At 34.3% G+C, this 15,600-nt stretch overlaps 2 protein-coding genes across 2 annotated transcripts in view; both read right to left on the bottom strand.

Moving 5' to 3' along the window:
• Window positions 1-764: 764 nt before the first annotated feature.
• fabp10a (fatty acid binding protein 10a, liver basic) lies at window positions 765-4,041 on the bottom strand. The gene is made up of 4 exons (XM_079895723.1): window positions 3,898-4,041; window positions 2,614-2,786; window positions 966-1,055; window positions 765-864 (listed from the first exon to the last, which is right to left on the bottom strand). Exons 1-4 carry the CDS (start codon window positions 3,962-3,964, stop codon window positions 814-816), a joined length of 381 nt encoding a protein of 126 aa, XP_079751849.1. The 5' UTR covers window positions 3,965-4,041; the 3' UTR covers window positions 765-813.
• Window positions 4,042-5,412: 1,371 nt separating this feature from the next.
• myom3 (myomesin 3) overlaps window positions 5,413-15,600 on the bottom strand; it is a 70,862-nt gene continuing 60,674 nt past the window's right edge. The window contains exons 27-37 of the mRNA XM_079894650.1: window positions 14,322-14,381; window positions 13,714-13,781; window positions 13,523-13,630; window positions 12,594-12,681; window positions 11,523-11,561; window positions 11,271-11,376; window positions 7,440-7,603; window positions 7,321-7,357; window positions 6,308-6,330; window positions 6,171-6,226; window positions 5,413-6,096 (exon numbers count right to left, since the gene is read on the bottom strand). Coding sequence (XP_079750776.1) covers window positions 5,830-6,096; window positions 6,171-6,226; window positions 6,308-6,330; window positions 7,321-7,357; window positions 7,440-7,603; window positions 11,271-11,376; window positions 11,523-11,561; window positions 12,594-12,681; window positions 13,523-13,630; window positions 13,714-13,781; window positions 14,322-14,381 — 1,016 coding nt within the window. The 3' untranslated portion in view covers window positions 5,413-5,829. The remainder of the gene's footprint in view (window positions 6,097-6,170; window positions 6,227-6,307; window positions 6,331-7,320; window positions 7,358-7,439; window positions 7,604-11,270; window positions 11,377-11,522; window positions 11,562-12,593; window positions 12,682-13,522; window positions 13,631-13,713; window positions 13,782-14,321; window positions 14,382-15,600) is intronic.

The raw sequence follows: 15,600 nt of genomic DNA, 5'->3' as shown, positions 1-15,600 counted from the left end.
TGTGTTAACTAGCATGAACTAATCATGAGCAATAGGCTACATTTGTTACTGTAGGCTATTTGTTAATCTTTGTTAATGTTAGTTAAATAAAATCCAGCTGTTCATTTTTTTTTCATATTAGTTTACAGTGCATTAACTAATGTTAACAAATACAACATTTGATGGTAATAATGTATTAGTAAATGTTGAAATTAACATTAACAAAGATTAATAAATGCTGTAGAAGTGCATTTCATTAGTAGTTCATGTTAACTAAAGTAGTTTACTAATGTTAACTAATCAAACCTTATAGTAAAGTGTTACAGTTTTTCTTTTTCTTTTGTATTTTAAGTTTACATGTTTATCGTCACGTGTATATATGTTAATTTCATATAAACTTTATTAACACACTTTATACATGCTGGCCAAAAGGTTTACTATTTCTGTTATCGTTTACATTTTTACTGTTTCATTAATAATTTTGAATTGTATTAATTGTTACATTGTTTAAACTTACCTTAAACCATAGAAAACATAATGCCAATCTGTGTTCAATGAATTGTCTCCTCTATTTCTGTATAAAATATCAGTGGAAATGAATATAATTTTATATTTGATCAAGTCTTAAAGGTTTGTTTCTACAAAAACTGATTTTCAAAAATAAACCCACATTCAACAGAGTTAAAAAATCCCCATTCCTGGAACTCTCTGTTATTGAAAGCTATTGTTATTAAAAATGTTTTTGTGAATGATGCAATGTACCAAAACACAACAAACTCACACTATTATGATAAATCAGAGCTTTATTTAAATAGCAAGTGATTATCAAGCTCTTCAGATCTTTTTGCTCTTCCTGACCATGGTGGTTCCTCCTACTGTCAGGGTCTGGAAAATAATTACCCAGAGAAAATAGAAATATCACAAATGTTCATATTTTACAGATGTAGACAGTTCTGATGAGCAATATATAGATCTCCAGTACAAACCTCAACCATCTCTCCTCCCTTGATCTCCTGGATGTGAGAGAATCGATCCGTGTGACAGACCAGCTTCCCTCCCTCCAGTTTGACAGTGCACTGGAAGAAAGAAACACACCAGAATATAAGAGTCCAGTTCATGAATATAGAGCTTTTTATTAAGAGGTCAGAGAAAAATTAGTACAAATACACAAACTTAAAGTCAACCGGAAATTAAAATTGATTTACTTAAAGGCAAGGTGATTTGTTCCAGAAACATGTTTTATTATGCTGGTTGAAAGTCTCTTCACATCTTGCAATCACTAAATTAAGCGGTTTAAATGTATTTATATATTGTCTGTCTAAGGCGTAGGACCATAAAATATCCGTCCTATCATTGCATTCAGTCCCAATGCAATGATACGATGTCCTACCAGTCTGTCAACATATGTATTTCCATACCTCACAGACATCACGTCATCCGTGTGTTTCATGCTTTGCAGAGTTAGACAGACGTCAGTCACCGAGCGCCACAACCGAAACAGGAGTCACCGTTTACAGTTCCTCCTGAACCCAAACAATGAGTTTATGCTGCGTTCACGCCATATACTGTAATTTGTAAGAGATGGAAACCCGTGACGTTATACTCGGAGCGTGACTCGGATACATTTCATTGGCAACACTATCAACGCTGAACGCAGGTGGTACAAGTTGTTTATGTTCATTATTATTGTGATGTTATGTGCTTTGAGACATGAGGTAGTTTAACGCAGTCTCCCGTGACATTTTTGTTTGCTCCCTGCTGTGCGCGTTCATGTGTTTTGAAGGAGGCGTGGCTTTAAAGCTAGCTTGCTATTGCTAGACACTCCGAAAATCACCAATCCTACCTTTAAAGGGGTGGTATAACCCCTTTTCACAAGATGTAAAATAAGTCTCTGATGTCCCCAGAGTGTGTGTGTGAAGTTTTAGCTCAAAATACCCCACAGATATTTTATATAGCATGTTAAAATTGTAATTTTTTGAGGGTGAGCAAAATCGCAATGAGCTTTAAATGCAAATGAGCTGCTGCTCCCGGCACAGGGGGCGGAGCTACAACAGCTTGCACTCAGACAGAGACATGCACTGAAAATTTCTAAAACTTTTAGCCTTTTATGTTCAAACCGGAGTCAGACAATGATGGAGAGACTCAAGAAGAAGTGACAACATGTAGAAGCAACAGGACATTTCAGAATGGTTAGTTGATGAATTTATGTAGCTTATAGTTATCTTCTAGCATTGATTAGTATATTCTGTCTTGATAATCTATAAATCGTGTTCTGGGGGCGGGGTTTATGTAAATTCTAGGGTTGGTGATGTCACTAACCCTCCCTTTGCTTTGAACTTTGAGAGCATTGTAACTTTGCAGATGTTGTTTATGCTCAAACAGCAACATTACACACTAACTAAAGTTAAAAAAGTGAAATCATAATCAACCACCCCTTTAATGCATATCCCTGGTCTAATTAGCCAAAATGATTCACTGATGCAGATTAATCTTTGTAGCCTACTTTTTTCAGTTGAGAATTAAGACCTTGATCTCTTGTGAAACTGAGCTCCTGCACACTATATCAACTCATACTGAACAGCTCGAAATTTGACATCTTACAATTTACAAAGTTGTAAATTATACATATTCCACCTTGAGCTTCCTGCCGTCCATGGTGGTGATTTCAGCTTCCTTGCCGATGGTGAAGGAGTTGGTGACGGTTTTCCCGGGGGTCTTGGATGTGATGGTGAAGTCGTTGCCGTTTTGTTGGATTTCTGTCACTGGTTTAACATCCTTGGCCAGTTTAATAATATCTTCTGGCAGAGCTAAAGGAACAGAAACACACAGATACTGAGTGACCTACAATCACGACAAAGACGAATCCATCCCATATGGTTTCTATGGAAGCTTGTTTTCGACACGAAATTAAAAAAGTGACTTTTTTCTCGCAATTATGAGTTTATATGTCTTACAGTTTTATACTTCATAACTTGCAACTTTGAGGGGAAAAGTCAGAATTTGCGAGAAAAAAAAGTCTGTGTTTATCAGATATAGGATCTTGCAATTCCGGCTTTATTTCTTGCAATTCCAGGTTTATATCTAGCAATTCTGACTTTATACTCCGCAATTCTGACTTTATAACTCGCAATTCCGAGTTTATATCTCACAATTCGGACTTTATAACTCTATTTCAAGTTTATATCTCACAGACTTTATTTCTCGCAATTCTTATTTTATTTCTCGCAATTCTGAGTTTAAAGACTTTATTTCTCAAAAACAATTCAGAGTTTATCTCACAATTCGGACTTTATAACTCACAATTCCGAGAATTGTAAGATAAAAAGTAGCAATTACCTGTTTTATATTTTATTCGTGGCGGAAACAATATTTTCCCAAAGTTTTCCAAAACCCCAATTTCCCATCTTTTTTATTGTCATTGAATTTTAATACGAACAAAACATAATCTCTTGTACATACAGTAGGGTACTTGTCAGGGATAGGTAAATAAATACATGAGAAAAAAAAGAAAGAAGAGAGAGAGAGAGAGAGAGAGAGAGAGAGAGAGAGAGAGAGAGAGAGAGAGAGAGAGAGAGAAAAGAAAAAAAGAAAAGAAAAGAAAAGAAAAGAAAAGAAAAGAAAAGAAAAGAAAAGCATTTCACAGAAAAAACTTGAAGGCCTATAGGCTATTAAACAGCTGTAGTGTTCATTGCTTTCAAGATTTTACTTTTGGGTATTGTTTCCAAGTATATTTTAACATCCATTTAAAATTGTTAAAATTTAAAAGCATTTACACTTCTTTATACTTTATGAATATAGTAACGGGAAATTGCCCAACAGCATCGCGTGCATTATAAGCTGCTTGTGGAAACCAATGCTTTTGGGAAATGCAACCCTGATCATTTCATAGGCTCTGGTAAATAGGACGTAAAAACTCACGAATAGCTCTAAGAAACTCCTCGTAGTTCTCCTGAAGATACACCTGCCATGTTCCTTGGAAAGCCATGTCTGCTGATCGGATCTGATCGGGCAAGAGCCTTAGACCGCTTTGAGAAGCTCAACACAATGTGAAGAGGACGTTCATTCCAGTCCAGTATTTATAGTAACTCACATGTGAGTTTAATCATTGACGTTTTGGCATTTTCCCCTTATGTTTGAACAACCCAGAGTTCGCTAACACCATTGCAACTGACCCAGTCTTTTTTAAAACACAATTTAGTTTGATGGAATATTACAGAGCCTTGACTTGCATCCATTCATCTAATACATTTAGAAATGTGTGATGCTTTCTGTGGGGATCCATGTGGGCCTGGTTATGCAAAGCGTTTCTATTCAGAAAAGAATCCTGAACAAAAAGTATCCTAGTTTCCACAAAAATATAAACTGTTTTCAGGCCTGAGAATAATAAATGTTTTTTGAGCATGATTTCTGAAGGATCATGTGACACTGAAGGCTGAAAATTCAGCTTTGATCACAGGAATAAATTACATTTTTAAAATATATTCACATAGAAATCAGTTATTTTACATAGTTATATTTCACAATATTCCCGTTTCACTGTATTTTTTATCAAATGAATGCAGTCTTGGTGAGCATAAAATACCTTTTCCCAACTTTTGAATGGCAAGAGTATCTCTTGCAACAATCCTTCCTCACGGTCATGCAAGCTTGTTTTAATTTAGTTTTATCCAGTTGGTGATGGATTTCAATAGGTTCAATGAATGCACAACTCTCTTGTTAATACTGTAGCTGAATGCATATAAGATTAACCAAAATATTTAATAAATGAGCACAATGCAATGGATAGGGCTTGAAAATGAGAAGCCAAATGGATGAACTGCACTAAAGTAAATGAGAAATCACCACAAACAATTTTAAAATGTGCATCTCTGCAGAATGAGATGAGTATACAACATTAATAACACATTCAAACACGGTCACTCCATACGCTCAATAGAGAAGATGCACTCTGTTATCACCACATGACAAAACCGGTGCAAATAATATAATGCACGAGACACGATTTAGAGTCCAGCATTTTATATACAAGTAAATAAAAGCAAACAAATCTAACAAGTCTAGAATCTCCTGTCAGTTTATCTGAAGACTGTTTTACAAAAGGAACCGGCTGACATACTAGTCTGTTTAAACATGAGGGGTGAATGACTCTGTGGACTGTGGAGTTTGCTTTCTATCTGTTCAGAAGGTTCACCCCAGGATTGCATAATGATAGAAATAGGCCTCGATCTCTCTATTATGAAATATCAGCAGATGAAACATCCATCCATCCATGTACAGGCAAAAAAAAAAAAAAAAAAAAAAAAAAAAAAAAAATCGATGGTGGCACTATTGTAATGCAGCTGGAAAGTGTGTTCACAGTCAATCTGATCAAAGCTCACTGTACACTTTTATTCCCTGATGATTTATTTAGCTAATGAAAAAAAGAGAGAGAAACAGGTTTAATTTGCACTTTATTCTGTAAGTGGCACAGGATAAAATCAGAGGAAACAAACCACAAATGAAATCAGTTCAGTCTTCAATGCCTTTTAGGACACTGATATTGCTTTCTGAAGCACCATTAACAGTCATTCACGCTCCAAAATGAACAAACACATGCCATGGAAATAAGGAAAGCTTGTTTTTGCCACAGAATAAAAAAGAAAAGGGTAATTAGGACTTTTTATCTCACAATTCAGACTTTTTTCTTGCAATTCTGAGTTCATCTCATGGGAGAAAAAAAGTCTGAATTGTGAGATAAAAAGTCGCAATTACCTTTTACATTTTTTATTCCGTGGCAAAAGCAAACGCCCAGCTTAGAAAAATCACTGTTGACTTTAACACAAATGATGAGTTTGTCCTGGTGTTACTGATTTACAGTTCCACTGCATCTGCTCGAGGCTTTTCCCCTCGTTTATACACACTGACGGTCACGGGAACCGTCTGCGACCCGTGTTTATTGCGTACAAAGATGCTATAGTTGCCCGAGTCCTCCATGGTCACGTGGTTTATAGTGAGCGTGGAGGATTTATTCTCATTCGCAATGTTATACTGGCCGCCGGAGAGGACTTCTCTGTCGTTCTTTAGCCAGAACATTTCCGGCACTGGGTCGCCATCGGCAAAACACGTCAGACAAAGAGACTGAAGAGAAAGACAGAATGATGGTGTGAGCTGAAGTAGAAAGTCACTGAAACGCAGAAGTGATGGAGACGTACCTTCTCCTCCATTATGGCCACCACATCAGGAAGACCCTTCGTGACTTTGGCTCGATCTGTCAGAGATGGACAGTTATGATGAAGTGTGTGAATGCTTTACTAAAACACAGCTAGAATCATGACAAACCAATACTTACTTTTCTCAGCAAACTCAACCTGCCTGTGAATGAAGACAAACCAATACAATTATATAGAGAATGAGTTTGCTAAAGATTTCAACTAGTGATCCAACCTTTTAATAAATATTAAGAAAAAGATTTTGTATTTTTGATAATCTTTGCATTTTTTGTTGTTGTAAATAACTGGTAAAATGTTAGATTTAATTTTAAACAATATATATATATACTTTTTTTGCTTTTAAAAAAACAACTGATAACTGAAAACTTTTTATATTTTTTCCTACAATTTTGGTAGAGGAATAAAAAAATATAAAGCCATAAAATGGGTTAGGGTTAGGGTTAGTGCATAGCTGGTAAAACCTGATTGGATCTTATTACTAATATACATACAGATATTAGGAATAAGATCAGTCCACCAATCAGTTCTTACCACTTTATGAGCACATTTGTGACACTGGACCACAAAATCAGTCACATGGGTCAATTTTTTTAAATTGAGATGTATACATCATCTGAAAGCTGAATAAATAAGCTTTCCGTTGATGTATGGTTTGTTAGGATAGGACAATATTTGGCTGAGATACAACTATTGAAAATCTGGAATCTGAGGGTGCAAAAAAATCAAAACATTGAGAGAATCTCCTTTAAAGTTGTTCATTTATGTTGGCGATTGTGCTGCATTCACTCACAAAAATAAATGTTTTATATATTTACAGTCGGAAATTTACAAAATATCTTCATGGAACATGATCTTTACTTAATATCCTAATGATTTTTGGCATAATTTTGACCCATACAATGTATTGTTGGCGGTTGCCACAAATATACCTGTGCGAATATTGTGACTGGTTTTGTGATCCAGGGTCACATTTTACTGAAAGATCACACTGTTCACTGAAATCGCCATTCATTCTAATGGTATGTTCTATAAAGTTTGTCTGAGTTAGCAACAGTAACCAAAGAGGGTGGAGCTTAGTGATGGGTCAAAGATTAAATTCAGCTGATGAATATTCAAAAGCATCTTCACTTACTTTAGCCTCTGGTATTCCAGCAAAGCATCTGCAAAAGCTACAGAGAAGAAAGAGAGGTTTAGGCTTCAGGCTTCATCGTCCTGCTCGACTCGCATGTTTTTGTGCGTGTACGGCTGTACCTTGTCCAGACAGATCCAGAGAGCGCTGGTGTGTTTCCTGGCCGTCGAACATCTCCAGGGTGTACTTCCCTTTATCGCTTTCACTGGGGCCAAATATCTCAATCCAGACCTTCTGCATGCTGCTGCCAGGCCGGCTCCGCTCCTCACCGTCAATTCTCCTGTCTCTGTCACCGGGAGAACATCAAACCGTCAAAGGAAAAAAAGATTGGGACCGTAAATCCCTCAAATAAAAAATTTGTTTAATTTAGTTTAGTTTAAAGTTAGATAGATAGATAGATAGATAGATAGATAGATAGATAGATAGTTAGATTAGAACGAAAGAAAGATTTGTTTGGAAGAAAGAAAGAAAGATAGATTAGTTAGAAAGAAAGAAAGAAAAAAAAGAAAGATTAGTTAGAAAGAAAGTAAAGATTAGGCAGGAAGAAAGAAAGAAAGAAAGAAAGAAAGAAAGAAAGAAAAATTTGTTAAAAAAGGAAGAAAAGCCATTGATTGTGACCGTAAAATCCCTCAAATAAAAAATGATATGAGCCAGTGTCATATTAATATCATTGAGATGATATTATAGTTTTTTCTATTACCATTTAGAATTAGTTTTTATCTTAACTTTGTATTTTTCTTTTTGATTTTACTTAAATTTTGTTGTGTTTTTGTCTCTATAATTTTATGAATTTTTATTTTAAGTTCTAGTTTTTGTTATTTTAGTACATTTTATTTATGTGTTTATTTATTTTATTAGTTTATTTGACAGGGACCACCATGCACAGTTTAAGCCCTGTACCAGAGTTAGCTATACAGCTATTACATCTGTGGTCCCTGGGCAAGGAAGATAAAAAGACAATATAGACAATATGGCAATACTATCAAAACAGATTACTCACATATAAACCAAAATACAAATATACATTCCATGTTATAAAAAGGTCAATGATCACATAGTTGATTCGCCTTCAGCCAAGTCTTTAAGGACATTTTAAAACTGCTGAGACTTGCACAATCTCTAATGTGAAGTGGAATTAAGTTCCACTTTTCTACCACAGTAAATGAAAAAGCTGTTTGACCAAATTTAGTCTTCCTAAATTGAGTGTAACAGTGACCTCTTACAGAAGCCCTGGTGACCCTTACATTATCTCTGCAAAATGTCACACATTGCTTGAGTGGGGATGGTGCAAGATCATGGGGCAATTTATACATCAGGTTTTAGCGTAGTCTCACCCGCCTGGGACCAGCTTGTAGAACAGTAAGATAAATGTGAAAAGATCATTGAATGCAAAAACAGTTTAGCTGCAGCTATTGGTCTTATATGTCTAAAATTAGCTAAACTAGCTCTGACACAATTGGAGATCTTTTTTATGTGTTTTTTAAAACTTAAGTTAGAATCAGTAATTATGCCCAGATACTTGAAATGATCAACAATATGTATCACCCCTCCCATAATACAGATATCTATGGAAGCTTGTTTCCGCCACAGAATAAAACATTTTAAGAGATAATTGCGACTTTTTATCTCACAATTGCGAGTCTACATCTCGCAATTCTGACTTTATTTCTCAGAATTTCGAGTAATAAAGTCAGAATTGCGTGAAATAAAGTCGCAATTGCGTGTTATAAAGTCAGAATTGCGTGAAATAAAGTCGCAATTGCGTGAAATAAAGTCAGAATTGCGAGATATAAAGTCAGAATTGCGTGAAATAAAGTCGCAATTGCGTGTTATGAAGTCAGAATTGCGTGAAATAAAATCGCAATTGCGTGTTATAAAGTCAGAATTGCGTGAAATAAAGTCGCAATTGCGTGAAATAAAGTCAGAATTGCGAGATATAAAGTCAGAATTGCGTGAAATAAAGTCGCAATTGCGTGTTATAAAGTCAGAATTGCGTGAAATAAAATCGCAATTGCGTGTTATAAAGTCAGAATTGCGTGAAATAAAGTCGCAATTGCGTGAAATAAAGTCAGAATTGCGAGATATAAAGTCAGAATTGCGTGAAATAAAGTCGCAATTGCGTGTTATGAAGTCAGAATTGTGAGATAAACTATTCTGAGGTAAAAAAAAAAAAAAGTCTGTCTTTTTTTCCCCTTAGAATTGGACTTTATATCTCACAATTGTGAGTTTATATCTCACAATTCTGAGAAAATATGTCAGAATTGCGAGATATAAAGTCGCAATTGCGTGTTATAAAGTCAGAATTGCGTGATATAAAGTCGCAATTGCGAGAAAAAAAGTCCGAATTCTGACTTTATAACACGCAATTGCGACTTTATATCTCGCAATTCTGACTTTATAACACGCAATTGCGACTTTATATCTCGCAATTCTGACTTTATAACACGCAATTGCGACTTTATATCTCGCAATTCTGACTTTATAACACGCAATTGCGACTTTATATCTCACAATTCTGACTTTGTATCTCGCAATTCTGAGAAATAAAGTCAGAATAGCGAGATGTAAACTCCCAATTGTGAGATAAAAAGTCGCAATTATCATGTTTTTTATTTTGTGGCGGAAACAAGCTTCCATAGATATCGGGCTGATGTTGTGTAACATTCCTCTTGATAGAGAAATACATGCCCACTGTTTTGTTTACATTTGCTTACTTACATTGCTTACATTATTATAAAAATATTTAATTTTTTATAATTTATTTTATTTCAAGTAATAACCTTTATGGTTTTAGTAAAAGTTAACTATAATAACCCTGAACTGAGCTAACTGACAACTTTTTGTTCCTGCAATTTTGGTAGAGGAATAAAAACCATAATGCCATAAAATGAACATGCATAGCTCAGATTGATCAGTCTTTATTTGTTTAGTATTTTTTTTACGTAGTAGAGCACGATTCTGGCTAAATTGAGAATAAAATATTTTTGTTGTTGTTTCAAATAGAGATCACGATTCTGAACAGACAACTAAACAAAATAACATGTCATTGAAAGGTTCTGACAAAATGTTAATTGGTGACAGTCTATTAAAAATAATATTTAATTTAGGGCTGTGAAAAGATTAATCGCGATTAATCGCATCCAAAATAAAAGTTTGTGTTTACATAATAAATGTGTGTGTACTGTGTATCATTATTTTGTATATATAAATACACACACATGCATGTATTTATTTAAGAAATATTTGCATGTATATACTGTATATATTTAAATATAATTTATATTATATATAAATATTTGTATATATAAATAACACATTTTTCTTAAATATATACATGCAAGTGTGTGTATTTATATATACAAAATAATGATACACAGTACAAACACATTTATTATGTAAACACAAACTTTTATTTTGGATGCGATTAATCGCGATTAATCTTTTCACACAGCCCTAATTTAATTAAAAAATTCTCTTTTTGAATGAACGATTCAATGACTCACTCATAAAGACTAAGACTCGGGATTTTTGAACAAATCTCTTGAATGAATGATTCAATGGTAAATACATTTTTTTATCAGTCTCTTGTCGCCACCTACTGGTGTAACGATGTAATTGACACCATCTTTATTTGAAACGTCAATTTACATTTAAAAGGTGGTTTACTCTATTTTGATCGCTACCTCTCCAATAAGTAACAAGAACTCTACAATAAGTAAATCAACTTCACCAAATAATTACTCTTCGACAGCGATGTCATGGAAATATACAGAGCTAGCTCAAAAAACGGAAGTTCAAAGACAATAATCTAAAGATGGCCGCGCACTTGTTTCTCTGGCGAATTCGTTAGGATCAGTTATTATTTGGCTTCATTTCAAGTGCTTAAAGTTTTGGTAATGTGAAATCTGAAGCAGAACTCTTCCATATACATCCTTAACCATATAAAAACTCACTTGAAGTGCCAGCTGGTCTTCATGCAGCTCAGGTAGTATTTGAGGGAGCAGCAGAGCTTGAAGCCCTGAGCAGTGCACTGGATCCTCACTGGACCAGCAGAGAGCGCTGTGGGTCACACACACACACACACACACACACACACACACACACACACACACACACACACACACACACACACACACACACGGACCGAGATTACATTACATCACATGAGCACGAGCGTCTGAAACATCATGCCATCATCAACCTACCACACTGCTTGTTGAGCTGCTGCACCAGACGCTCAAATTCTGAGGAGAACAAAAACACAAGATCATATTAGTCGCTTTAAAACAAGTTCCCATCAGTTTATGCATTAACTAACAATGAGCAATACATTTGTTACAGTATTTATTTATCTTTGTTAACATTAGTTGATAAAAATAGAACTGTTCATTGTTCATGTCAGCTCAGGTCCATAAAATATACAACTTTTGAATTTAATAATGTATTAGTAAATGTTGAAATTAATATGAACTAAGATACATAAATTATTTTATTTTTTACAATGTATTAGTAAATGTTGAAATTATAATTAACTAAGAGGAATACAACTTTTTTTCATTGTTAATTAATGTTAGCAAATGGAACCTTATTGTAAAGTGTCACTGACATTTTTATTTTACAAAACATTTTGATATCAAATCACCTCCACTTAGAAGTATTATTCTACATTAGAATAGTCCGTTCATTACAGTGATTTTACTACAGGTATGGAGTAAACCTAAAACCCCTTAACCACGGTAAAATCACTGTAAACACTTAAATAAAAATAAATCACTTACAATACAATAGCAGCTTAATGTTATAGACACTAATGAAGACATATGTATATAAATTATTATAACTGAAATACATTTTTATATTTCTAGAGTACTAGTAAGATAGTATCATATAAATAATTTATGCAATATATATTTAATATGTGTGTGTATGTATGCATATATATATATCTATATGAAAAATATTGAAAATTATTTCAGTAACACACACACACACATGGTGTTAAAAATGTTGTGAACTGTTATTTTAAGTCAGCATTTAAGTTACATATAAAGTTACACACACACGCACGCACACACACACACACGCGCACACACACACACACACACACACACGCGCGCGCTTGCGCACACACACACACACACACACACACACACACACACACACACACACACAAACTTTAAATATATATTACATAAATTATTTATATGATACTATCTTCCTAGTACACAATGGCGTGAGAATGCGGTGACAGACGGTAAAAATGATGTTCTTCTCACCGTCATCTATCAGCTCCAGGACACTGTCATCTTCTCCTCTGCTGTCGCTCACTACAGCCCTGTACACACCCAACTCTTTCCTCGTCACCTGAGCCGTTATGACAAATAACACGGGTCAGTCTTATTCCAGGCTCAATTACACACTAATAGCCCTTTAATCGGCAAGTGCCAGGAAGATTGGTGGAAGGAATTCTCCTCTATCAGGCAATTAGACGCAGAGTTAAAGGAATGTTCCGGGTTCAGTACAGGTTAAGATTTATTGACACAATTTGTGGCAGAACATTGATTACCACAGAAAATTATTTCAACTTTTTTTTTTATTTATTATTTGTGTAATAGACAAAGCAGCTCCATGAAGTTTTCAGTAAAAATCAGTTGCAGCTGTAATTCTAAGTCACCCGTATAATTCTAGTGATTTTCTGACATTATGCCACAAACTCTGTTGAACCCTTAAAGTCCCCCTGTAGTCAATAACTTCATCCCTTAAAACTCATTTAATCAGCAAAATGACATATTGAAATGTTTTTTTTTCCTTGAAAAGATTCTTCATGCCTTAAAGTAGCTTGAATGTAACTCGACACCCTTGCCTCATTTAGTATACGCAGTTCTATGAATATGCAAATGAGCCCCGCCTCCACTCACTCGCAACATCTCAGAGATCCACTGGTTGACGACCACACGTTGATCTGATTGGTTACAAGGTAGTTTGTGACGTCAGCGGTTTTTGAGACTGTCTTTGGTTCACTGCAGTTTTAAGGAGGAAATACTCAGCAATGGTGTCGACTTATGAATTTACACATGATTTGTCTTAAAGCTTATTAAAAACACCACATTAAAAGCTTGATTTTCAGCACAGGGGGACTTGAACATTTTTTCCCGATGTTTTCCTGTCTCTGCTCTCCTGGACTGGAGGGTGAATGTGATGGTACCTGCGGGACAGTGAAGGTGCCGACACCCGAGGGCTCGTACACGGCCTGAGAAAGCTCCACTCCATCCTTAAACCACTTCAGACGCGTGTCTTTGTTCACGTTAGTGACCTGCGGCCGGACACAGACACAAGGGGTTGGCGTATGCTTTAAATGGCGATGTATTGTCATCATTAGTGAATAAATATCATTACCTTGCACTTTATAATCATTTCACAATCAGAGGTTACTGTCCATGACAAAAACTCCTCGAAATGGGGACCTTGGAAAACAAAACAGAGAGAAACATTTGATTGTCATAGTTAAAAAAAATTAATACTATGCTACATGGTAACACACAGCAAGTCTCCATGAACTAACAATGAAAAATACTTCTAAAGCATGTAATAACCTTAACTAACATTTACTAAGACATTTTTAACAGTTTTATCTGTTAATGCACTGTGAACTAACATGATCAAACAATGAACAATTATATTTTTACTAACTAACTAACTTTAATAAATGCTTAAAAATATTGTGTATTGTTATTTTATGTTAGCTAATGCATTAACAAATGTGACCTTGCTGTAAAGTGTTAACCATAAATGATTTTAACTTCAATTCTGATGTCCACATTATACATGTTTAATGTAGATTAAATTGTAAAAGTCAGCCATTTGTTACTGTATAGTGTTTTAGCTCTTCATCCGTTGCACGAGAGCTTCTCGTGATTGTCTTTGTTCATTCATTTGTGTATATCATGTGACATGGTTTCTCTGTGCATCTGTTATTGGTCTCTAGATCGGTTTTGTCGACTCACCCGACTTTCTCTTCCAGTTTCGTCTGTTGGCCTCAGATTTGGCCAGTGTGTCCTGAAACTCTGACAAACAAACAATAAAACCGTAGAATTAATGTTAAATCTGGAGAAATATTCAGTATGACCCTCGGCCTGTCGCCAGATAGATCAGAAAAAAAATTGACTGAATTTGAGTTTTGTTGCATCAACTGAAAAATGACAATGAACTTCATTAAAAAAAAAGAAATGTACCTTTCTTAAAAGTAAAATTCTGAAACAATACCTGGTTTGGTCATGATACCTACTTTCAGTTCATGGTATAACATTTTATTACAAAAGCTTTCAGAAAAACTTGGTTATTCTCAATTGTGAAATACAAATTGTAAAAAAAAACATTCTTAGGAAAAAGTGCAAACTAGATCTTGATTGATAATGCTTTTTTTACATTTATTATAAAGGGAAATCTGTGTGGTGGAAAAGCCCCAAATAAATACATTCTGGCCATTTTTTATGCTTAAAACTGTAAAAAAGTGACAGTAAAAACATTTAAAATGTTTTAAAACATTTCTATTTCAACCAAATGCTGTTCTTTTGAACTTTCGATTCATTAAAGAATTCTGAAAAAACTGCGTCATGGTTTCCACAAAAATATGAATCAGCACAACTGTTTTCAACACTGGTAATAATAATAAATGTTTCTTGAGCAGCAAATCATCATATCAGAATAATTTCTGAAGGATCATGTGACACTGAAGACTGGAGTAATGATGCTGAAAATTCAGCTTTGCATTATATGTTACAATTAGGGCTGTCAAAAGATTAATCGCGATTAATCGCATCCAAAATAAAAGTTTGTGTTTACATAATATATGTGTGTGTACTGTGTATAATTATTTTGTATATATAAATACACACACATGCATGTATATATTTAAGAAATATTTGCATACATATACTGTATATATATTTATATAGTTTATATTATATATAAATATAATTTTTTTTATATATAAATAACACATTTTTCTTAAATATATATATGGATGTGTGTGTATTTATATATACAATTTTAATTATACACAGTACACACACATATATTATTAAAAACAAACTTTTATTTTGGATGCGATTAATCGCAATTAATCTTTTGACAGCCCTAGTTACAATATGAAATAGTTATTTTGAAATCTAATATTTCACAGTATTACTGTTTTTACTGTATTTTTGATCAAATAAATGCAGTTTTGGTGAGCAGAAGAGACTCTAAACTTTTGAAAATAAAAGTGTATATAAAATGAATATA

Source organism: Squalius cephalus (assembly GCF_949319135.1).
Source record: "Squalius cephalus genome assembly, chromosome: 15".
Classification (NCBI taxonomy): domain Eukaryota; kingdom Metazoa; phylum Chordata; class Actinopteri; order Cypriniformes; family Leuciscidae; genus Squalius; species Squalius cephalus.
Note: the sequence above shows the minus strand (reverse complement) of the source record. Positions and strands in the feature narration are given on the sequence as shown.